Raw genomic sequence first — 25220 nt, forward strand, 5'->3', positions numbered from 1 at the left:
CACCAGTAGGCGGAGCTTTGGGACGGATGGGCCAATCCGGCCTCATTCCGTCGTTGGCTGCCTGCCGGACAAGCGGGTTTGGCTCCCGTCTGTCCGGCCAACTACAGAAAGGTACGGGGAAGGGGGTTGGGGGTGTCGTGGGGGTCGGCCAGGGGGGTCGCGGGTCGGCTGGGGGGGCGGTCGGAGGTTCTTGGGGGGGGGCGGTCGTTGGGGGAGGGGGGGTTTGCGTCGAGGGCAGGAGGGCCTGGGATCCCTCCTGCCCGTAATGTAGTGCAGGGTGGGGTTAGGGGGTCGCCGTGGCCAGGAGGACTTGGGCTCCCTCCTGGCCCGATATTGTCGGGGAGTTGGGGAATCGGCGGGGCAAGAGGTCTTAGGCTCCCTTTTGCCCCGATCGTGTCGGGGAGTCGGGGGGGCAAGAGGGCTTGAGCTCCCTCTTGCCCCGATCGTGTCGGGGAGTCGGGGGGGGGCAAGAGGGCTTGAGCTCCCTCTTGCCCCAATCGTGTCGGGGAGTCGGGGGGGGCAAGAGGGCTTGAGCTCCCTCTTGCCCCGATCGTGTCGGGGAGTCGGGGGGGGCAAGAGGGCTTGAGCTCCCTCTTGCCCCGATCGTGTCGGGGAGTCGGGGGGGCAAGAGGGCTTGAGCTCCCTCTTGCCCCGATCGTGTCGGGGAATCGGCGGGGCAAGAGGGCTTGGGCTCCTTTTTGCCCCGATCGTGTCGGGGAGTCGGGGGGGGGCAAGAGGGAACCAGGCGGAGAGAGGGCAGTTAAGCGCAGTGCCTGCGCGGAAGGATGCAGCTCGGGCGACTTCGTTGTGTGAAACGAAGTTCGTTGTACGGATCAAGACATAAAGTTCGTTGTGCGCAGCGTTCGCTGTGCGAGGCGTCCGTTATGCGAGGCACCACTGTATTTCCTATTGGGAAACAGGCCAATTCAATTGAGGTACAGAGAAGGGCAACAAAAATTATAAAAGGAAAGGCTAAAATGACTAGGGTTCTTCAGCTTGGAGAATAGTTAAGTTCTGGAACGTGTTGCCAGAGGATGTGGTAAGAGCGGATAGCTTAGCTGGTTTTAAGAAAGGTTTGGACAAATTCCTGGAGGAAAAGTCCATAGTCTGTTATTGAGAAAGACATGAGGGAAGCCACTGCTTGCCCTGGATTGGTAGCATGGAATATTGCTACATCTTGGGTTTTGGCCAGGTACTAGTGACCTGGATTGGCCACCGTGAGAACGGGCTACTGGGTTTGATGGACCATTGGTCTGACCAAGTAAGGCTATTCTTATGTTCTTATCTCTTGTTTTCTCTTTCCAAAAATACTAGTGCTAGAGCAGGGATCTCAAAGTCCCTCTTGAGGGCCGTAATCCAGTCGGGTTTTCAGGATTTCCCCAATGAATATGCATTGAAAGCAGTGCATGCACATAGATCTCATGCATATTCATTGGGGAAATCCTGAAAACCCGAATGGATTGCGGCCCTCAAGGAGGGACTTTGAGACCCCTGTGCTAGAGAGAATGCGATGAAGTTACTAAGTAGTAGATTTAAAACAAGTCGGAGAAAATATTTCTTTATACAATGTGCAATTAAACTCTGGAATTTGTTGCTGGAGAATGTGGTGAAATCAGTTAGCTTGGAGGGATTTATAAAAGGTTTGGATGAATTTGTAAATGGGAAGTCCTTAGACCATTATTGAGATGGCTTGGGGAAATCCACTGCTTATTCTTAGGATAAGCAGCATATAATCTGTTTTATTACTTGGAATCTAGCTAGGTACTTGGGACCTGGGTTGGCCATTGTTGGAAATGGTCTGTCCAAGTATAGTAATTCTTATGTTCTTAAACCAGGCATTATTTATCTAGTGTTTTGTTTGCTGAATATCTTCCAACTACCAGGCTATTTGAACAGCTACTATTCAGGTCTTATACGCTCTCTAGAGGCCAAAACCATTTTGGATGAACAAAGTCCTTCAATCTATCAAATTTCCAGGTCAAGATAATATTATCTTCCAATGAATGAATAGGTGACCCTTGTGGGGGGGGGGTGGGGGGGGGGAGGGGTAAGGAATGCTGACATCTTGCTAAGTAGTCATAAACTGCTTGGGAAGGAAACCCAAGCCAGGGACTCAGAGATGACCAAATGACAATATACAGTATGTGAAATGTTCTCTGGGAGTGGAGTACATTTCTGTACAGAGATTGTCAACAGTAGCAGTGATTCCAATACCCTTCCTTCAGCCAGCCCTGGAGCTTTCCCTCTGCAACTTCCTGTTTCCATCTGCGCAAGCGGCATACAGTCCTACTAGAATGATAAATGCTGAGGCTGCCAAAATGAATGGAAAAGTAAGTGATAAGAGATATAGGCCCCCTTTTACAAAGCCACGTGGCAAATGCTCCAACACCCATTCAATTCCTATGAGCGTCGGACAATTTATCATGCTGGCCCGTGCTACCGGCTTCTGCTTGCCCTGAATCGATAGCATGGAATGTTGCTACTCTTTGGGTTTTGACCAGGTACTAGTGACCTGGATTGGCCACCGTGAGAACGGGCTACTGGGCTAATGTTCCATTGGTCTGACCCAGTAAGGCTGTTTTTGTGTAAAAGAGGGGGATAGAAATCCTAGTAAAAATGCTGGCAACCATGTAGCTGTATCTGTATGGTAGGTTGCAAATACAGTAAGAAATAGAAGCCCTAGTAGAGAGGCAGGCGCTCACATAGCTGGCTCTGTCTTGGGAACTTAGGAAGCTGAATGTAAGGGCAACAGTAATGTTAGTAGTGGCAGCTATTTAAATTATTACAAAGCTTTATGGAGGAATGGAAGAATGTGATTTGAACTAAGTGTGAGATCTTCTATGCTCACCTGCCCAAGATGGTACAATACAGCTAAGGAACAAAATAAAAACTGTCCTGAGTAAGCAGTGATATTTTAGAAGAATACTCTATGGCTGGCAGCTGGGACAGAATTAACCAGGAAGACTGTATGAAAGAGCTGGTCTTTTTCACTATTACATACTACAGTATACTAGTTGCTATATTACAATTAGTCAAAAATTCTTACCCATAGATGGTGTTGCCAAAGTCTGGCGTCCTACCAACTGAGCAGGGCCAATTCCATCCAGAAAATCACTAAACTGACTGTCTGATGCTAATCGCACACCAGGGAAAATTAGACTAAAAAATAAAACAGAACAAATATAAAAGTTAAAATGTGAGTTATAATGTGTATATTATATACAACTGTATCTTCTGCACAATATTTCAAGAAACATAGTTATATACAGAATCCCTACACATCCATCTTTGAACACTACTACAAATACATTTACATACCCTGCACTTGATTGGTTTGTACAGATGAGAAATAGCAAATGCAATCAAATACACAACATATACCCTGTAATTTATTTTGTTATTTTAGTATTATACACCACTTAGTTTACATTCAGGTACTCAAGTACTCGTATTTCTCCCTATCTGTTCTAGTGGACTTATAATCTGACTAACGTACCTGGGGCAAACAGAATGTTAAATGATCAGAGAACTTGCAGATAAAACATTTCAGCATTTCAACAAATATATATTTTTGTCCCTCATTATGTTTATGTTTTATTAGATTATTGCTATTATACTCACCTTCTTAGATAACTAACTGGATAACTTCATTCCATTATTGATTTAGGACTAGAAGAGAGAGAGAATGACACAGGGACAAATTTGGACAGAGCTTGCAGGGATGGATCAGGGACAGGGACAGAACTTATGGGAAGGGGATGGAGATAGATCCTACAGGGATGGGGACAAATTTGTCTCCATGTCATTCTCTAGAGAGAAGCAAGTGGAATACCTCAGCACCATTTATTTGCCATTTTAGCAGCAGTGAGAGCCTGTCTTCCCTTACTAGAATCCAAGTCCAACAAGTTCCAATGATTAAGAAACTCACATTTTAAAAAAAATGATGGAACTTGAAGCAGTTCCAAATTTCCAAGTTTTATTAAAAATTTGATAAAATGCTTGTAAATGATTTCTAAGTGATTTACAATAAAATAATGATAAAATCAAACAAACAACAGATCACCTTTCACAGGAACATAGTTAAAGAGTAGAAGATAGAAATGGTCCATCCAGTCTGCCCAATAAGATGGTTATGGTTGTAATTGCTGCTCTGTAGGCTACCTACTTTTCTTTTATTTAGGGTGGTACTTTACTACTTTACTGGTTGTAAAGATAATGGAGGCGCAGCTGAAGGAAAGAATAGTAAAATTCTTGGAATGCAATGACTTACAAGATCCAAGGCAACATGGTTTTACCAAAGGAAAAATCATATCAAATGTATCTGACTGATTTCTTTGACTGGGTGACCAGAGAATTGGATTGAGGGCATACACTAGATATGGGGTTTTAGAACTTCAGCAAAGCCTTTGGCACAGTTCTTCAGAGGAGGCTCATGAACAAATTGAACATGCTGAAGTTAGGACACAATGTGGTGAACTGGATTAGAAACTGGTTGATTGACAGATGACAGAGGATGGAATTAATTTGGAGGAAAGAAAGGTGAATAGTGGAGTGCCTCAAGGATTGCTATTGGGACTGATTCTATTTAATACATTTATGAATGACGATGCCAAAGGGTTGGAAAGGAAAAGTTTGCCTTTTTTGCAGATGACATGAAGATTCACAACACAGTGGATATCCCTGAGGTTGTGAAACATAAGTGATTTAAAAAGATTGAAAGAATGGTATAATATTTGGCAGTTGAAATTCAATGCAAAGAAGTGTAGAGTGATGCACATTGGATTTAGAAATCTGAAAGCACTGAATTTGCTAGTGGTGAGAGTCTGATAAGCTCAGACCAGCAGAGGGACCTTGGGGTGATAGTTGTGGAGGACCTTAAGGCAACAGACCAATGTGACAAGGCAGTAGCCATAACTAGAAGGATGCAAGGTTGTATAGAGAGAGGCATATCCAGTAGGAGAAAGGAGGTGTTAATGCCTTTGTACAAGTTGTTTGTGAGGTCCTATTTGGAGTACTGTTCTCAGTTTTGGAGTTCATATCTCACTAAGGACGTCAAAAGACTTGACTTGGTTCACAGGAAAGCAATAAAATGGGGCTTATACCAAAAGTTGTATGGGAAGAGAGTTGAAGACCTGAGTATGTATACCCTAGAGCAGTGGTCTCACACTTGCGGCCCGGGGGCCACATGTGGCCCGCCAGGTACTATTTTGAGGCCCTCGGTATGTTTATCATAATCACAAAAGTAAGATAAAACAGTTTTTTGATCATATGTCTCTTTAGCTATAAATTACAATATTGTTATTAAGACTTAGCCAAAAGGAAAGATTTAATAAGACATTTTTTCTGAGGCCCTCCAGGTACCTACAAATCCATAATGTGGCCCTGCAAAGGGTTTGAGTTTGAGACCACTGCCCTAGATGAAATGAGGGATAGGCAAGTTATAATACAGATATTTAAATACTTAAAAGGTATTAATATGTGAACCAATCTTTTCAGATATGAGGAAGCAGTAGAACTAAAGATCATGAATTGAGGTTACAGAATAGTAGACTTTGGAGCAATATCATGAAATAGGGTGGTATATGCCTGGAATGCCCTACTGAGGGATGTTATGAAGACAAAAAAGTTGATAGAATTAAAAAATACTTAGGATACACATAGAGAATCACTATAAAGAATGAGGATAGAACCGAATTAAAACAAAACTTAAATGACTTCATAGCTATAGTGAGCATTGACGGCAGCTCCAGCGGAAGTAAGACCAATGCCAGGCAAACTGCTACAGTCTGGTTCCTGAAAATGGTAAAAGACATATCCAGATCAAAACTGGATTGGGCTTCAATGGCAACTCCAGTAATTGAGAAGTAGGACTGCCAGGCAGACTTCTATGATCTGTGCCCCAAAATTGACAGAGAGAGATAAAGAGGGGCATTAACAAAATGGCTTCCAAATCTGAGTTTGGACATTTTGCAAAACACACACAAAAATCTAGTAGCAAACGACCATTTTTGAAACAGAAATACGTCTTATCTTTTTGTTTTGAAAATAGCCATTTCTCAGATGTGCTTGTTGTCCTCAATGTGTCTATCTTAGTGAACCATTTTCGATAAAAACATGTCCAAAAAAACTGCACAAAACAAGCCAATGGGATGTAGGAGGGGGGCAGCATTTTTAGTAAACTGGTCACACAGACATCCCAGCAGACCAGTGGAGCACACTAGGGAGTACTGCAGTGAACTTCACATAAAAAGGCCAAGGTACACATCTCACCCTTATAGTACATAGTGAGCACTCGAAAGCCCACCCAAAACCTATTGGACAAAATCATACACCATGTCAATAGCCCTTATGCCTGCAGGTGTCACCTATATGTAGGTACAGTGGGTTTTGAAATAATCCACCATAAGTGTAATAGTTAGAATGAGATATGGGCCTAAGTCCCCATCTCTATAGTTCATTACGCTGCCCATTAGACTACTCCAAGATCCTGTTTGCTGATCTACTAGGACTGGCCATAACATCTGAAGCTATCATACAGGCAGGTATATACTGTTTCATTCACATCTTTGGGCAGTGGAATGGAGTCATGTCTTCATCCATCCAGTGGTCATCTGGTCAGTGTGGGCATCATTTTGGCAATTATTTGTTGTCCTAATTGTGTGATTATTGCAGAAAAATGTCCAAATCATCATAAGCCTGCCCTAGTCCCGCCCAAGCCATGCCTCTAACTACTACTACTACTATTTATTAATTCTATAGCGCTGAAAGGCGTGCGCAGACTGTACATTTCAACATGCAATAGACAGTCCCTGCTCAGAGGAGTTTACAATCTAATTTAGACAGGACATTTCAGGGTTGGGGAGATTATAGTAGAGGAAATGATACAGTGGGTATAAGTATCTGACAGCAGTGAATGGGAGTTAATAGTTGAAGGCAGTTTCAAAAAAGTGGGCCTTTAAATTGGATTTGAACACTGCTAGGGATGGAGCACGACATATTGATTCAGGCAGCCTGTTCCAGGCATAAGATGCCACAAGAAAGAAGGGATGGAGTCTGGAGTTGGCGGTGGAAGAGAAGAGTACAGATAAAAGGGGCTTGCCCAATGAGTGGAGATCACGGGGGTGGGGGGGAGCATAGGGGGAGATAAGTGAGGAGACATATTGGGGGGCTTCAGAGTGAGTGCACGTGTAAGTCAGCAAGAGGAGTTTAAACTGTATTTGGAAATGGATGGGGAGCCAATGAAATGACTTGAGGAGAGGAGTAATGTGAGAATAGCGGCTCTCATGGAATATGAGTCGCGCAGCAGAATTTTGAACAGATTGAAGCAGCGAGAGACAGGTTGCGGGAGGCCCGAGAGAAGTATGTTGCAGTAGTCTAAGCGTGTGGTGATGAAAGCGTGGCCAAGGGTTTTGGTAGTGTGTTCAGAGAGAAGAGGACAAATTTTGGTAATATTATAGAGGAGGAAGCATCAGGATTTGGTGGTTTGTTGGATCTGAGCAGAGAAGGAGAGAAAGGAGTCAAAGATCACCCCAAAGTTGCAAGCAAACGAGACAGGGAGGAGGATAGTGTTATTCACAGAAATAGAGAATGGCGAGAGGAGGGAAGTGCAGGGCCGGATTAATCAATAGGCCCAGTAGGCACATGCCTAGGGCCCGAAACTTTGAGGGGGGCCCACTGAAGGACGACGACTCACCTTGCCATTTTTTTAAAACAGCAAAGGCCCCCTCCCATCATCAATAGCAATGGGCCCCCCCCACATCAACGGCAACGGGCCTCCTCCCCCCCGCATTGATGGCAACGCGGCTGGATCTCTTACAGGAAGATCCCGTGATGACTGCTTTTGCCGGTCCATCCCCCTCCAACGTCACTTGCTCCGGAAGAAATGACGTCGGAGGGGGATGGACCGGCAAATGCAGTCATCATGGGACCTTCCTGTATGAGATTCAGCCGCATTGCCGTTGATGCGGGGGGACACCGTTGCCGTTTATGCGGGGCTGGGGCCCGTTGCCGTTGATGTGGGGGTGCCATTGCCACTGATGCGGGTGGGGCCCATTGCTATTGATGCGGGGGGGGGGGGTAACCCGTTACCGTCAGCTGTTCTAATGGAGCTCAGAGGGCAGAGCCGGCAGCTGCAATGTTTGGAGGGGGAGAGAGAAAGGAGCATGGAAGGGTGGTGGAGGAAGAGCAAAGGGGCAGGGTGGTGGGAAGGATGTATGGAAAGGTGGTGGGAGAAAAAGGGAGCAGGGTGGTATGGAAGGGTAGTGAGAAGGATGGTATGGAAGGGTGGTGGAAGGAGAGAAAGGGGGCAGGGTGGTATGGAATGATTGTGAGAAGGATGATGTGAGAAGGATGATATAGAAGGGTGGTGGAGGAAGAGAAAGGGAGCAGGGTGATATGGAATGATTGTGAAAAGGATGATGTGAGAAGGATGATAAGGAAAGGTGGTGGAGGAAGAGAAAGGGGGCAGGGTGATATGGAAGGGTTGTGAGAAGGATGGTATGGAAGGGTGGTGGAGGGAGAGAAAGGGGGCAGATGCTGATGGAATTGGTGTGCAAGGAAAGGGAAGAGAAACATAAGGGGGAAGGATACTGGATGGAATTGGGTTGGAGGGAAAGAAAGGGGGCAGATGCTGATGGAAGTGGGGGAAAGGGAGAAGAGAGAGTGAAATGCCAGACCACGGGGGTGTGGGAGAGGGAAAGGAAGGAGAGGAGAGAGATGCCAGACCATTGGAGGAAGGAAAGGAAGAAGATGGATGCCACACCAATGGGGGGGGAGAGAGAGATGGAAGGGAGAGACAGATAATTTCTGGAAGAGGCATAGAAAGAGAGCAGATGCCATATGGATGGAAGGAAGAGAATGATGAGAAGATGAGGAAAGCAGAAACCAGACAACAAATGTAGAAAAATTTCTATTTGTTTTATTTATTTATATTTGCTTTAGGATAAGGTATTATTGTAGCTGTATTGATAATTGTTTATTAATAGAAAATGGAAATAAGATGATACTGTTTATTGAACTAATTTTAATACATTTTTTACTAATTCAGAGATCATAATTCCTTTCCTCAGGTCAGGACAGGGATACTGTAACAGCAGTATAGCTTACTGATCTGAAGAAAGAGTTTTTAACCTCTGAAAGCTAAGTGAGAAATGTATTAGTCCAATAAAATGATGGGCACTAAATCTTCTTCCCGTCATGCCCCATACCTCCTACCCATATGCAAAATATAAATTGGTCAGCTTCCCAAAGCCCTGCAAGCTGAAGATCTCTTCATCTAGGAAGGAAGGTGGGATTTGTTCAGAGATGTTTAGAGGTTGCATGGAAGAAAAACTGTACATTGGCACTGGTATGGTAATCTTTGTTGTTTGTTTTGAATTTTAAAATAAAAGAAATAAAGTGGAAATAAAGAAGTAAAGAAGAAAAATCACAGTTACTTACCGTAACAGTTGTTATCCAGGGACAGCAGGCAGCTATTCTCACAAGTGGGTGACGTCATCCGAAGGAGCCTTGATGCGAACGCCTCACATGCAGACTTGCTTGAAGAAACTCGAAGTTTCGAGTCGCCCGTACTGTGCACGTGCGAGTGCCTTTCCGCCCAGCGCAGGGCGCGTCTCCTCAGTTCAGATAGCTAGCAGAGAAGCCAACCCCGGGAGGTGGGTGGGATGTGAGAATAGCTGCCTGCTGTCCCTGGATAACAACTGTTACGGTAAGTAACTGTGCTTTATCCCAGGACAAGCAGGCAGGTATTCTCACAAGTGGGTGACTTCCAAGTTAACCAAAGTGGAATGGTGGGAGAGTTGGCAACTTAGGAGAATAGATTTTGCAATACTGTTTGGCCAAACTGTCCATCCTATCTGGAGAAAGTATCCAGACAATAGTGAGAAGTAAAGGTATGAACCGAGGACCAAGTAGCAGCTCTATAAATTTCCTCAATAGGAGTAGATCTGAGGAAAGCTACAGAAGCTGCTATTGCTCTGACCTTATGTGCTGTGACTTTACTGTGAAGGGGTAATCCAGCCTGGGCATAGCAGAAAGAGATACAAGCCGCCATCCAATTGGAGATGGTACGCTTAGAAATAGGACGACCCAACTTGTTCGGATCAAAGGAGACAAAAAGTTGAGGAGCAGTTCTGTGTGGTTTGGTGCATTCCAAATAGAAAGCCAAAGCACGTTTACAGTCCAGAGTATGAAGAGCAACTTCTCCGGGATGAGAATGAGGCTTTGGAAAGAACACTGGAAGAACAATGGATTGGTTGAGATGAAATTCGGAGACCACTTTAGGAAGGAATTTCGGATGAGTGCGAAGAACCACCTTGTCATGATGGAACACTGTAAAAGGTGGATCCGCAACTAACGCTTGGAACTCACTGACTCGTTGAGCGGAAGTGAGGCCAATGAGAAATACCACTTTCCAAGTGAGATACTTCAGATGAGCTTTGTCCATTGGTTCAAATGGAGGTTTCATCAGCTGAGTAAGAACAATATTGAGGTCCCAAACCACAGGAGGTGGTTTGAGAGGAGGTTTGACATTGAAAAGTCCTTTCATGAATCTGGAAACCTCAGGATGAGCAGAGAGAGGTTTCCCTTCCATAGGCTGATGGAAAGCAGCAATTGCACTAAAATGGACTCGTATCGAAGTAGACTTGAGGCCAGAATGAGAAAGGTGCAACAGTTAGTCCAAAACTGAAGATAAGGAGGAATGTTGAGGCTCCTTATGATGAGAAAAACACCAAGTAGAAAATCTAGTCCATTTTTGGTGATAGCATTGTCTAGTAGTAGGCTTCCGTGAAGCTTCCAAAACATCCCTCACAGATTGAGAAAACTGGAGAGGAGCTATGTTGAGAGGAACCAAGCTGTCAGGTGTAGAGACTGTAGGTTGGGATGAAGCAGAGACCCCTGATGCTGTGTAAGCAGAGAGGGAAAAACTGGTAGAAGGTATGGCTCCCTGCTGCTGAGTTGAAGTAGAAGGGAGTACCAGGGTTGTCTGGGCCACCGAGGAGCAACCAGAATCATGGTGGCATGGCCGGTCTTCAGCTTGACCAGCATCTTTTGAATTAGAGGAAATGGAGGAAACGCATATAGAAAGAGATTCATCCAGTCCAGAAGAAAAGCATCTACCTCAAGGCGATGAGGAGTGTACATCCTGGAGCAGAACTGAGGCAGTTTGTAGTTGTGGGGGGCTGCAAAGAGGTCTATCTGAGGAGTCCCCCACTGAGAGAAAATGTGATGAAGGGGCCTGGAATGGAGAGTCCATTCGTGGGGCTGCAGAAGACGACTTAAGTTGTCCGCTAAGGCATTGTCCGCCCCCTGAATGTAGACAGCTTTGAGGAAGGAGTTGTGGCGAATGGCCCAATCCCAAACTTTCAGTGCTTCTTGACAGAGGGAGGCAAGATCCCGTGCCTCCCTGTTTGTTGACATAATACATGGCGACTTGATTGTCCGTTCGAATGAGGACTACACGGTCGTGAAGAAGATGCTGAAAAGTATTGAGAGCGTTGAAAATCACCCTGAGTTCCAGCAGATTGATGTGACACAGACGATCCGTAGGGGTCCAATAGCCTTGAGTACGGAGACCATCGAGATGAGCCCCCCAAGTTGAAGAATCTGTCTGATGATGGTGTGTGTAAAAAAGTAAGCCTCTGGATAGATTGGAAGAGAGCATCCACCAGCGAAGAGACTGTGTCAGAGTAGGAGTGACCTGGATGTGTCGAGTCAGAGGGTTGGAAACCTGCGTCCATTGAGATGCCAGGGTCCACTGAGGTAACCTGAGGTGAAGTCTGGCAAAAGGAGTCATGTGTACTGTGGAAGCCATGTGACCCAGAAGAACCATCATGTGTCTCGCCGAGATGGAAGGGCGAGAGGACACTGCATGACAAAAATGGAGAAGAGCTTCCAGACGTTGTTGAGGAAGGAATGCTCTGAGTTGGACCGTGTCCAGAATGGCCCCGATGAATTGAAGAGTCTGAGACGGCTGTAGATAGGATTTGGGAAAGTTGATTTCGAATCCCAGACTTTGCAGGAACCAGATAGTCCGTTGGGTCGCTACGACGATTCCTTCAGACGTGGAATCTTTGATGAGCCAGTCGACAAGGTATGGAAATACTCGAAGATCATGGTTCCTGAGAACTGCGGCCACCACAACCAGGCACTTGGTGAACACTCTGTGTGACGAGGCCAGACCGAAAGGAAGTACTCTGTATTGATAATGCAGATTTCTCACCCGAAATCTGAGGTACTGACGGGAGGCCGGAAGGATGGGAATGTGTGTGTAGGCCTCCTTGAGATCCAAAGAGCATAACCAGTCGTTCTGCTAGAGGAGGGGATAAAGAGATGCCAGGGTCAACATGCAAAATTTTTCTCTGACTAGGAATTTGTTGAGCACTCTGAGATCCAAAATAGGTCGCAGATCGCCCGTCTTCTTCGGAACAAGGAAGTACCGGGAGTAAAAACCCTTGTTCTGCTGAGCCAGAGGAACTGGCTCGATAGCTCGAAGCTTGAGCTTCCTGAAGAAGAAGGGCGGTCTGGGAGGGATTGGAAGGATACTCTCTTGGAGGATGTTATGGAGGAACTTGATGGAATTGAAGAGAGTATCCCTCCCTGATGATGGAAAGGACCCAGTGGTCAGTAGTAACCGTCATCCATCGATGGTAAAAATGATGGAGACGACCTCCGATAGGGGGAGAAACGGGAAAGGGCAGAACGACTGAGGTAATGCTCCGTTCTAGACATTCAAAAAGGCTGAGGAGCCTTAGGTACAGCAGGTGGCTGAGGCTTTTGCTGCTTCTGGGGATGCTGCCTCTTGACAGGCTGACGAGAAGAAGGAGCCTGCTTTGGAGGAAAACGCTGCTGATAGATTTGAGGAGGGCGTGTAGGACGAGGAGGAGCTGGCTTCGGTTTCGGTCTGAGAATGGATGCAAAAGACTTCTCATGGTCCGGGAGCTTCTTGGTGGCTGCATCTATAGACTCATCAAAGAGGTCATTGCCTGCGCAAGGAAATTAGCCAGCCGGTCCTGCAGGTTAGGATCCATGTTGATAGTACGGAACCAAGCCAGATGTCGCATGGCCACAGAGCAAGCAGTAGCTCGAGCAGACAGCTCAAAAGCATCATAGGATGACTGAAGAAGTTGCAGCTGGAGTTGTGACAAGGATGCAAGGACTTCTTGGAATTCAAAGAAGTACGAGAATCCAGATAAGGCATAAACTTTGGAAGAATGGAAAGAAAGAACTCAAAATAGGTGATGAAATGAAAATTATAGTTGAGGACTCTGGAGGTTACCATCGAATTCTGGTAGATGCGACGACCAAATCTGTCCATCGTTTTACCTTCCCTTCCCGGAGGAACAGTAGAACACACCTGAGAAGGGTGAGATCTTTTCAAAGAAGATTCAACCAGAAGGGATTGGTGAGACAACTGAGTATTGTCAAACCTCTTATCTTGTATCTAGAGTCCAATTTGCCTGGAACAGCTGGAATGGAATAAGGAGTTTCCAGACAGCGGACAAAGGTTTGATCCAAAAGCTTATGGAGAGGAAGCTTGAGAGATTCATCCGGAGGTTGAGGGAGATGCATGGTCTCGAGATATTCCTTGGAGAACTTCGATCCAGTATCTAGTTGAATATCCAAGTCAACCGCCATCTGACGTAGGAAAGATGAAAAGGACAGCTGATCTGCTAAAGCCTGGCCTCGAGAAGGACTCGAGGACGTCGAGGCAGCTTGGTCCAGCGAAGAAGGAGACCTGGATGAAGAGATGGAAACCACCGGGTCCTCGAGGTCCATAAGCAGAAGGGTCGATGGAGGCGGTGGAGAAAACTTAAGAAAAGGCTGCTTGTGGTGAGGCGAGGCATGCCTGGATGAATGCCTGTGATGCGAGCTGTGCCTCGAAGCAGGCCTCGAGGATCAAGGAGAACGTGCCCCAGTTGAAGCCACAGAGAGTGGATAGGGCTGGAGGCTGTGGATCGAAGCAGTGGAGGCTGAGAAGAGGAACCTCGATGCACTCGCAAAGACTCTGCTCCTTGCTTCGAGTGTGAGGGTTCCAACGGAGGCATTGGCAAAGAATCTGCTCCTTGCTGTCCGTGCCCAAATGCCAGACCAGACACTCGCAGAGACTCTGCTCCCTGCAAAGAGTGTGCATGAGTCTGAGACACAGGAGGCGTCTCGACCTCGCAGGAGACCACCGAATTCCCAGGCTGGATTTGTGAGAGAAGCTTCGGCCCCATGGTAGTAAAGAGCTGAATGAACTGCTTCTCAAACAAGGTCTGGAACGAAGCCGGCAAGGATGGATCCGCGTCTCCAACGGGACCACCTGCACGGGCCTCGAGTTCCCTCAAGGCAGTGTGAGAGTGCTTGGACTTAGAAGTCTTAGGCACTTTAAGCACCATCGTGGGAATGGGCTGCTGCCCTATCTGACCTGAAGAGACAGAGGAAGGCATTGCAGCAGGCGTCGAAGACAAAGCCGCTACAAACAAGGCAGGTTTAATGAGGCTCGGAGTAGAAGCTGTGGAAGCCGGAAGAGCATCGGATGAGGTCGAGGGCGAAGCACCCTTCGATGTCGAGAGCTCCATTGAAGACTCCATGCTGAAGAGCTGCTCCCACAGGATACAACAACGCTTAAAAGCACGAAACTTAAGTGTTGAGCAAGGCCGGCACGATTTTGGGAGATGTTTAGGCCCAAGACACCGAAGACAATGTCGATGAAGGTCCGTGAGGGAAATCGCGCGCTGGCACTTGGAACACTTTTTACAACCGGTTGCAGGCCAGGACATAGGCCGAAAAAGAGCCGCCGCAAGATCGAAGCCGCGGGGCTGTGGCCACGAGGCCTGCCCGGTCGAACGAACGGAAGAAATTTTTTTTTTTTTTAGAAAATAACAACAGAGAAAAAACAGCAATTCATGACAAAAAGAACACAAAACCGCGGTCGAAAGAAGGCACAAGTGAAAATACTTCACGCAGAGAGTCAAAGACGGACTTCTCGGCTCCGCGGAAAAGTAAGAACTTCGAGTTTCTTCAAGGAAGTCTGCTTGGGAGGCGTCCGCATCGAGGCTCCGTCGGATGACGTCACCCACTTGTGAGAATACCTGCCTGCTTGTCCTGGGATAATGGGTAAATACATGGGGGAGAGGCAGGGCAAGGTGGGGTGGGGACAGGATGGGTCAGGGGGGCCAAGTGTATTTGTGTGCCTAAGGGCCCTCGACAAATTAATCCTGCCCTGGGGAGGCGGGTTTAGGCAGAAAGATAAGGCTTCAGGTTTAGCTATACACTTCTCCCTCCGTATTCGCTGTGATAAGGGATTAACAGAACGCAAATACAGAAAAAACACAAATAACTTTTTTATATGTTATTCGCTATTTTCTATTAAAAACCATTGTGAATATGGTGAAACCGCAAATAACTTGGTGGGAGACCTGGCCTATTCCTGAAGGAGAGGCAAAACAAGGTGAAGAAAGTGCCGAGAATCAGTGATTTTCTCTGTAAATGTTTGGAATCAGCGATTTCACTATGCAAGCTGATATAATTTTGGGGGACAAGCCAGCAAGCTAAAAAACGTGAATAATCGAAACCGTGCATGCTGAAACCGTGAATACGGAGGGAGAAGTGTATTCAGTTTGAGATGGCGGTGAGATATCCAAGCAGCAATGTCAGGCAGGCAGGCTGAAATTCGGGCCTCTAACATGCCCCCTTCAGATTTAGATGCACTGCAGATAACCACCATGGAAATCTATCTACAAAATATATTTCAAAAATAGCAAATTGGAAGGTTTGGCAAGATAAATGTCCATCTGTCCCTTTATGCTGCTTTTTGGGTTGTAATTGCCACTCTGTTCTTATCTTCTTTTAAAAACATAGTAACATAGTAGATGACAGCAGATAAAGACCCGAATGGTCCATCCAGTCTGCCCAACCTGATTCAATTTAAATTTTTTTATTTTTTTTCTTAGCTATTTCTGGCAAGAATCCAAAGCTCTACCCGGTACTGTGCTTGGGTTCCAACTGCAACAAAACAGAGTTGAAGTACCAAGTTACAAAGGTTATCCCAATTCTTTGTTTCTACTATCCTGGGGGACAATGTCTTCAAATGGAGTTATAAATCTCAAGCTTTCAAATATATTGCTAGCACTTGCTGTAGTATTTGCATTATGCCAAAGAGTTTCCTTCTTGAGTTCATACAATGTAATATATAAGGATATGTCAGGTCTTACCTGCTAATTATTTTATTTCTTTGAGTCCCTCCAGATCAGTCCAGATGCTTGGGTTTGTGCTGTCCTGCCAGCAGGTGGAGACTGATAAGTACTGACTAAGATGTCATCCTTTTCGCATTCTGTGTAACCCCTTGGCCAATTACTATTAGCATAAACAAGCAGTAATAAAATAGAATACTCCTAAGAATCAAGAAACTGATCAACTAACAATAGCAAAAAGTACTATTATATAGAATACAGCTGGAGGAAAAAGAATAAACTAAAAAATCATAAAACAAATCTGTATAACTTCTTAAAGCTTATAACAATGACTAAAGGAAAAACAGGTTGGTAACGAACTGCTCTTGAAGGACTCAAAGAAAGAAAATTAGCAGGTAAGACTTAATTTATCCTTCCTTGTCATCCATTAGACCAGTCCAGAAATTTGGGAAGTACCAAAGCAATAATCACTTAAGATGGGACCCTGCAATCCTTGCTGTTAAAACTCTGGAACCAAAAGCTGCATTGCTCTGCATTTTGTCCAATGGCGTAGTAAGGGGAGGGGAACTGCCCTGGGTGCTGCCTTTGTGAGGTCACGGCACCTCTCCTCCCCTGCAAACCTCTTTAAATGTTCACCAGAATGAGCAGTATCTTCCACTTACTGCTCACGCTGGCCTTGGCTCTCTTCTGATGTCACTTCCTCGTCACGGAACCAGGACGTGATGTCATAAGGGAGCCAAGCGAACATTTCAAGAGGTATGCAGCAACATTTCAAGAGGTATGCGGGAGCGTGGGGGTGCTCTATTGGTGTGGAAAAGCGGGGGGGGGGGCATTACAACACTGGGTGCCAACTTCTCTCGCTATGCCCCTGACTTTGTTTACAACAGAAAATGGAAAAATGACCCTACGTAAGAATTATCAATCTATAAAAAGTAGGGGTCAAGAGATATATCCACTGGGACTTTTACTGGTTTATACTGACTCAACACTGTTGTGGACTTCATTAAGCACTTTGACATTCAATCTATGATGACAAACAAAAGAATGCCTAGATTTCCAAGCAGCTGCTTAACAAACTTCATGAGATGGAATTAAGGAGTAGGCTGCTTAAGAAGCAGAATGATCCTTTGTTGAATTGCCTTTCAAAATCTCTAGCACTGAACGACCATGAAGGATTTACATAGAAGCAATAGTTTCCTCAATCCAGTCAGCAATCCTAGCTTTTGATGATGCTTCTCTTTTGTGGGCTCCTCCAAACAACAACACCAAAAACCCAGCTTATCTGACTTTCTTATCTCCTCTCCAAGACAAAGGGAGGATGCAGACGATGAACTAATTGAAGACATTGAGATCATCACACTGCGTGGAGATACAGTGCTGATGGGAGACTTCAATATGCCTGATGTGGACTGGAACAAACCTTCCGCTACAACCAGCAGCAGCAAGAGGCTACTAGCCTCCATGCGAGGTACACGCCTCAAACAGATGGTATTAGAACCCACCAGGGATCAGGCAATCCTGGACCTGTTACTCACCAACGGAGACAATGTCACAGAGATATCGGTAGGAGAAACTTTGGCCTCCAGCAACCACAATATGGTGTGGTTCCACCTCAAGAAAGGAACCACTAGGTCAAATACATCAACTAAGGTCCTAAATTTTAAAGGAACTAACTTTCAGGGCATGGGGGACTATGTCTACAAAGCGCTGCAAAACCAAAGCACGACGGACAATGTAGAGGTACTATGGTCGGCTCTGAAATCTAACCTGCAAGAAGCCACCAACATATATATAAAAACCGTGAGGAAGTAATGCAGAAAAAATATACCACAGTGGTTATCCGCAGAGATCTCAGAACTAGTAAAGCAAAAGAAAAAAGCTTTCGTAACCTACATACAATTACAACGACCGGAAACTAAAGAAACCTATCTAGCGAAATCTAGAAAAGTTAAAACGACAGTCAGAGAGGCCAGACTCCAGATGGAAGAAAACATAGCTAGGCAGGTTAGGAAAGGGGAGAAATCCTTTTTAAATATGTTAGCGAGAGGAAGAAGAACACAAGCGGTATTGGGCACCTAAAGAAACCTGACAGCAACTATACAGACTCGGACGCAGACAAAGCAGAACTACTCAATAACTACTTCTGCTCAGTCTTCACCTGCGAAGCGCCAGGATTTGGACCTCAGCTACAGACAATGGGGAGCTCGGAGGACCCATTCCAGGCTATGGAATTTACCACGAGCTATCAAAACTAAAAGTAAACAAAGCTATGGACCCGGATAATCTACACCATAGAGTACTTCGAGAATTGAGAGATGTCCTGGCAGAACCATTAGCCAAGCTCTTCAATCTTTCCCTAAGCAAGGGAAAGTTCCCTTGGACTGGAAAACTGCCAACGTTATCCTGCTCCACAAAAAGGGATGCAGGTTAGAGGCTGAACATTATAGACCGGTGAGTCTCACATCAATAGTGAGCAAACTCATGGAAACATTGATTAAAAACAGATTGGACACGATTCTGGATGACGAAAGATTAAGGTATCCCCACCAGCATGGCTTTACAAAGGGAAGGTCTTGTCAATCCAATCTGATAAGCTTTTTTGACTGGGTAACAAGAAAACTGGATGGGGGAGAGTCTCTGGACATCGTGTATTTGGACTTCAGTAAGGCTTTAGATAGTGTCCCACACCGTAGGTTATTGAACAAGATGAACACATTAGGATTAGAAGAAACACTGACAGCGTGGGTAGAGGACTGGCTTAATGGCAGACTTCAAAGGGTGATGGTAAACGGTATTCCATCAAAAACGTCGAAAGTGACCAGTGGAGTGCCACAGGGCTCGGTCTTGGGCCCGATGCTGTTTAATATCTTTGTAAGGGATCTGACTCAGGGATTTCGAGGCAAAATTACATTATTTGCCGATGACGCTAAACTATGCAACGTTGTGGGCAGGGCAACAGAACCTGACAGTGCAACCAGGCCCAACACTATGGGACAGGACCTACTTTTACTGGAACAATGGTCCAGTACTTGGCAACTAAACTTTAATACCAAAAAGTGTAAGGTAATGCATCTTGGAAGCGGAAATCCATGCAGAACATACACCTTGAATGGTGAAAACTTAACAAGAACTGTTGCAGAAAGGGACTTGGGAGTACTCATCTGGGAAGATATGAAAGCTGCCAATCAGGAGGAGAAAGCTTCAGCAAAGGCTAGACAAATGCTGGGTTGCATCAGAAGGAGCTTTATCAGCTGAAAGCCTGAAGTCATACTACCGTTGTACAGAACCATGGTGAGGCCTCACCTGGAGTACTGTGTCCAGTTTTGGAGGCCACATTATCAAAAGGACGTGAAGAGAATGGAGTCAATCCAGAGAATGGCCACTAGGATGGTCTCAGGACTTAAAGATCTCCCATATGAGGAACGTCTGAGCAAACTGCACTTATATTCTCATGATAGAAACATTCAAATACATCACGGGCCGCATTGAAGTGGAGGAAGAAATCTTTTTTCTTAAGGGTCCCACGGCAACAAGAGGACATCCACTAAAACTTAAGGGGGGAAGATTTCATGGTGACACCAGGAAATACTTCTTCACCGAAAGGGTGATTGATCGATGGAATGGTCTTCCACACCAGGTGGTGGAGGCCAGTAGCGTGCTCGACTTCAAGAGACGATGGGACAAACAGATGGGGTTGCTACAGAGTTAGGCTTAAAAGATAGATTCTCATGGGAGGGAGGGTTCTTGAGTGGGCAGACTTGTTGGGCTGCCAGTCCTTTTCTGCCGTCATACTCTATGTTCTCTTATAAAAGCGGAACCTGGATAGGCCCGCTCCCTAAATACACCCCTTAATCTGTGCCCCACCACTCCTTTCCTTCCCAATACAAAAACACAAACTCTGCTTATGGTGAAAATTAGCCACAGCCCTGTTTATTGCAAATTATACATTAAATAGATATAAACAGCATATTAACATCATAACACAAAATTCCTGAGCTACCTTAAACAAAGTTATGGCCCCCGACCCCACCATGCTAGCATGCTAGCTGAGGGGTGGCATGTCCCCCACATGCCCCATTCTCTAGGGTCACCTGACTCATCAGGCATGGCTCCCGGCCCACTGCTCATCCCCTGATGATCCCAGCAGCCAGTGGCTCGGGATACTGCACCCCGAGTCACCTTGGCCCAGCCCTCTAATCCGTGACCCAAAGGGTGGGCGGGAAAAGCCGCCTCAGAGGACCAGGTAAGCCCTGAGTCCTCCCAAGCCCCAGCTTTTAACCCACCCTCTCCCGACGCCCTCCTCGGCCTCAGCCCGCCAATAGCAGGTCTTCCCCACGGCGGGAAAGACCTGCCAACCTATCCCCTGCCTCCCGACCTCTAAGTATGGCCCCGTGCCTACGACGGGCTACCACGCGGGCCTCCCAGCTCCGCGTTAGGTTCGCCCGTCGAGACGGGCTCTTGGGCTACCTATTTATTTACATTACTTATATGCCGCTTAAACCAAAGCAGCTCACAATAAAACACCTTCAACATTTTGCACATTTCCACCATATTCATCTTTACTGAATTCTTGAAAAACATGCAAGGAGATGGATTGATTTAAATGAACATGATAATGCCACCCTGGGAAGAAAGGGTGTACCTGTTGTAAGTACAACCTTTTCCCTGCTAAAGATCAAGGGAGGCTCTCTGTAGATCAAGACTTGCAGTTCTGAAATCCATCTGACTGAACAAATGGCAATCAGGAGCACAGCCTTAAAAGTAACATCCTTCAAGGAAGCAGATTTAAGACATTCAAAAGGAGCCTTAACTAAGGTAAACAAGACTATGATCAAATCCTAAGGAAGAACTAGTTTGTTGCAGTTTTCCAGGTTTCGCCACGTCTGGTCAGGTAGAACCGACGTTTCAGCCATCATGTTGTGGATTTCTTCAGAATATTCTGTGAGGTCTGCAATTTGTCTTTATATACAGTGGGTCCTCAAACCTGACTGCCTCCCTTTTTTAGCGTGAGCAACAAGGTGATTTCAGAAATGCCTCAGGAAGAGGGTAAGTAAACTCTAGTGCAAACCTTTCACCTAATCGAGTACCCAAAGATCCATAGTTATTTGCGCCCATCTTAAGTAATATAACTGGAGACAAAGTCACAGGTACCAGAGAATGGGTCCACCAATCTTCATTGTGACTTCTTGGCATTTAACTGCTGCTGTAGAAGAGAAATCTCATGCACCTCTATGGGCACCTTTAAAAGACAGATTCGACAAAAGGAAAACAGTGCCAAGTAATACTACTCTACCTGGTTTATATCTCCTAGAATCTCTAAAATAATCTTTATTATAGAAACCTCTAGAAGAAGATCTAGGATGATCCTCTGGAAACCTAGGAGCCTCTGATTCAGAAAAAGAGATCATGTACTTACCCTGGTAAGCTCTTTTCCAGTAGATGAGACATTTTAGACAAGTGGATAGTATCCCCATGGCTGCATGCCATCTGCAGAAGGAATCCAGTTCGGATTTTTCTCTGTGCCTCTTCCGTACTTCACTGAGCTCCTTAGCGCCACCTACAGTTAGTACCCAAGCACCAATGGCCACCAAACCAACGTGAAGTAGAGACATCCAGAACAACATTCAAGATCATAACTGTTCTGATAAAAGGAGTAACATGAGAATATTAGCTGCAAACAGCCGTCAAAAACCTCTAAGGAGCTCAGAAACCATTTCTGCCGAAAAGAGGAACATATATACAGTATACTTTCTAGCCCCAAAGGGCTGACTGGCATCCAAGGTACAACTTGGAGACGCATGAAATAAACTGAGATAATAAGACAGGTGCAGGAAGGACAGGACGGGAGCCTAGAATGTCTCACCTATTTACTGGAAAAGAGCTTATCAGGGTAAGTGCATAATCCCTTTTTCCAGTGCAATAGGTGAGACATTCTAGACAAGTGGGATGTACAAAAGCAATCCCCACAAAACCAGGGCAGGCTGACTGCGCTGACCCTCAAGACTGAGGACCCCAAAGGCAGAGACCTGTCTCACTGTCACATGCACTCTGTAAAACAGGGCAAGCGGGTGTATAGAGCAGTGTTTTTCAACCGCTGTTCCGCGGCACACTAGTGTGCCGCGAGATGTTGCCTGGTGTGCCGCAGGGCCGCCATCAGGGCAGTACTACCAGTCCTGCATTCAGGGGCCCGGAGCTGACAGGGGGCCCGAGGCAGGGGCGCCAGTAGCTCGCCAAGGCAAAGTGAGTCGATCACCCAGGATCTAATCTATCGAGCCGATAAGTCTTCTTCTCCCCGACGTCAATTCTGCAGTCGGAGAGGAAGTTCGGGCCGGCCAATCGCTGCCTGGCTGGGCGGAACTTCCTCTCCGATTGCAGAATTGACGTCAGGGAGAGCATGCGTCGGCGTCGGCTTTGGGGCCTGTTATCCAATGGTGGGTCCTGTTCCCCGATGGCAGCGGCAGTGGCTTGGGGAACGGCAGGGAGAAAGAAAGAAAGGGGGCAGGCAGGGAAACAGAAGGAAAGAAGAGAAACAGAAAAAAAGAAAGAAAGGTCAGGGAGAGAGGAAGAAAAAGTTGGGGGAGGGAATGAGGTGTGGAGGAGAGAAAGCATACAGGCTGATAGAAGGGAAGAAAGATTGGATGCACAGTCAGAAGAAGAAAGTGCAACCAGAAATCACCAGACAAGGTAGGAAAAATGATTTTATTTTAAATTTAGCAAAGTGGAGGCAGTATTACCACAGTTTTCAAAGGAATTTGCCCAAATAACTTAATAGTTAACTGGGTAAATTCCCAGAGATGAAAACTTCCCTTCACTTACTATGCACAGTTCTGAATTTATATCTGCTGTCTATATTTTACAATATGGTCACCTTTTACTAAACCGCAATAGTGGTTTTTAGCGCAGGGAGCCTATGAGCGTCAAGAGCAGCGCTGGGCATTCAGCGCAGCTCCCTGCGCTAAAAACTGCTATTGTGGTTTAATAAAAAGGATGGAGGGTATATTTGTCTATTTTTGTATGCTATAAAAACCAAATACAGAGAGAGACTGAGAGCTGTTGACGAAGAGCTACATGTGTGTCTTTCTTTGATTCCAGCCAGAATATCAGCTTTGTGTTCAGCCAAACAGGCCCAGGTTTCGCACTGAATAAAGTATTTTATAATTTTTCACTATTCTGTTTACTTAATATTTCATAATAAAGTAATTATAAAATACTTTCTTTGTGTTTATTTGATTCCTATTCAAGAGAATTACTTTATATATAGTCAATATAGGCACAGAGTTAAATTTTTTAACATTTTCTAATGGTGGTGTGCCTCGTGATTTTTTTCATGAAACAAGTGTGCCTTTGCCCAAAAAAGGTTGAAAAACACTGGTATAGAGGACCACATTGCGCTGTGCAAATCTCCTCAGGGGAGATAGTTCTAGCTTCAGCCCACAAAAAAGCCACACATCTAGAAGAATGCACCTGGACAGAAACAAGAGAATGTTTCCCAGAAAACATGTAGGCTGACAAAAGGGGATTATGAATCCATCAGGAAATCGAGGCCTTAGCAGCAGGAGCACCCCACTGGACAGAATAAGTCAACTCAAACAAATGGTCAGAAAGATGAACTCATTTGTGACCACTAAATAGTGAAGAAGCACTCCATGTATATCCAGGATCCTCAAAACATGATCCTGAGTCTTTAAACCAGTAGGCTGAGAAACAGGCACACATACTTCCTTGCAAGAAAGAGCCTGGAGACCGGAGACATAGCTTGCTGACGGAACAGCGCTCAGAAAAACTGTCTGGAGCATCAAGGACAAGAGGAAAGCATCCTGAAGACTCAAAGGAAGTCTTGGATAGACTATATAGCACCAGGGTGAGGTCCCAGAAAGGGAACGGTAGATAAATTAGTGGTCCAATGCGAAGAACCCCTGTCAGAAATCTGGCAACGTCAGGGTTAGACACCAAAGACGAAGGATGACTGGGCATGAAAACAAGAGAGCCCAGCCACTTGAACCAAAGGTATGCTGCAGAGAGTTTAAAAAAAAAAAAAGGAAAATGTTTTAACCAGCTTCTCCAAATTATCTCTAAAGAGCATACATTACAATCGATAAAATATAACTTACTCCAAGATGGTGCCTGAATAAGAAATGGAAGAGTGAGCTCTCAGTTTTCCAGGCATATATTTCTTATTAACCTTTACCTATCATACTTATGCCTAAACAAAGGAGAAAAGAGGGTTTACCCTTCAGTCTTTCCTGTCAAATCCTCCCCATGATAGACTGTTATTACTACACTACAAACGAATCTTCCACTCCATGCTAACCTATCTGGGAGTAAAAACTTGGAACGACCTCCAAGAAGCAATCAGGATGGAAACCAGCTACACATTATTCCACAAGAAGCTGAAAACTCTTCTTTTTGACAACTAATACTATTAGCCTATTTCCATCTCCCTTTAGACCTCTCCTTCTCGTCCTCCCCCTATCCTTTCTCTGCCCCTTCTTTTTCACTGTAAGTCACCTAGAGCCTGCATAGGTTAGTGTGACACACAAATGGGTGATTCTGTAGTCTTGCTGAGGAAGAAGCCTGACTTGGACAAAGAAGCTTTGTTGATCCCTGAAGGACTGATTACACTTTCCCCTGCTAGTTATAGTACTGATTTTAAGCAAAATAGGTGGCAACTTTTCTTTATAGAATGCAGCTGATGTAAATGCCCATAACAAGATGTTTGCAGGTACATATGTAAATGTCTAGAATAGGATTCTATAATTTATGCATGTCAATTGACAATATAAATACTATCGAGTCATGGCACATAGTTTTCTGCTGGTATAGGCATTGCTATAGGATGGCACACTGGCACAAGGTGGCAAATTCCATGCTAAAAAATTGCCTTAGGAACCATTTTCAACCCCAGCAAGAGACAGTGCACTTCCCAGGCACTGATATCGCCTCCCTACCTTCCTCCTCCCCCATTTCTTGAACTTGGCCTCTCTCCCTTCAGCCACAGTTTACAAACTTGTGACAGTTGCTGGCAGTAATTAGATCAGGCTTTCC

General features: G+C 45.4%; 1 protein-coding gene across 3 annotated transcripts in view; it reads right to left on the reverse strand.

Moving 5' to 3' along the window:
• Positions 1 to 25220, reverse strand: part of RIMS2 (regulating synaptic membrane exocytosis 2) — a 1127809-nt gene that overhangs the window by 35449 nt on the left and 1067140 nt on the right. For all 3 annotated transcript variants that reach the window (XM_033933083.1, XM_033933078.1, XM_033933082.1), the window contains one exon: positions 3047 to 3159. In XM_033933083.1, the coding sequence (XP_033788974.1) occupies positions 3047 to 3159 (113 nt within the window). The remainder of the gene's footprint in view (positions 1 to 3046; positions 3160 to 25220) is intronic.

Source organism: Geotrypetes seraphini, chromosome 2 (assembly GCF_902459505.1).
Source record: "Geotrypetes seraphini chromosome 2, aGeoSer1.1, whole genome shotgun sequence".
NCBI lineage: Eukaryota > Metazoa > Chordata > Amphibia > Gymnophiona > Dermophiidae > Geotrypetes > Geotrypetes seraphini.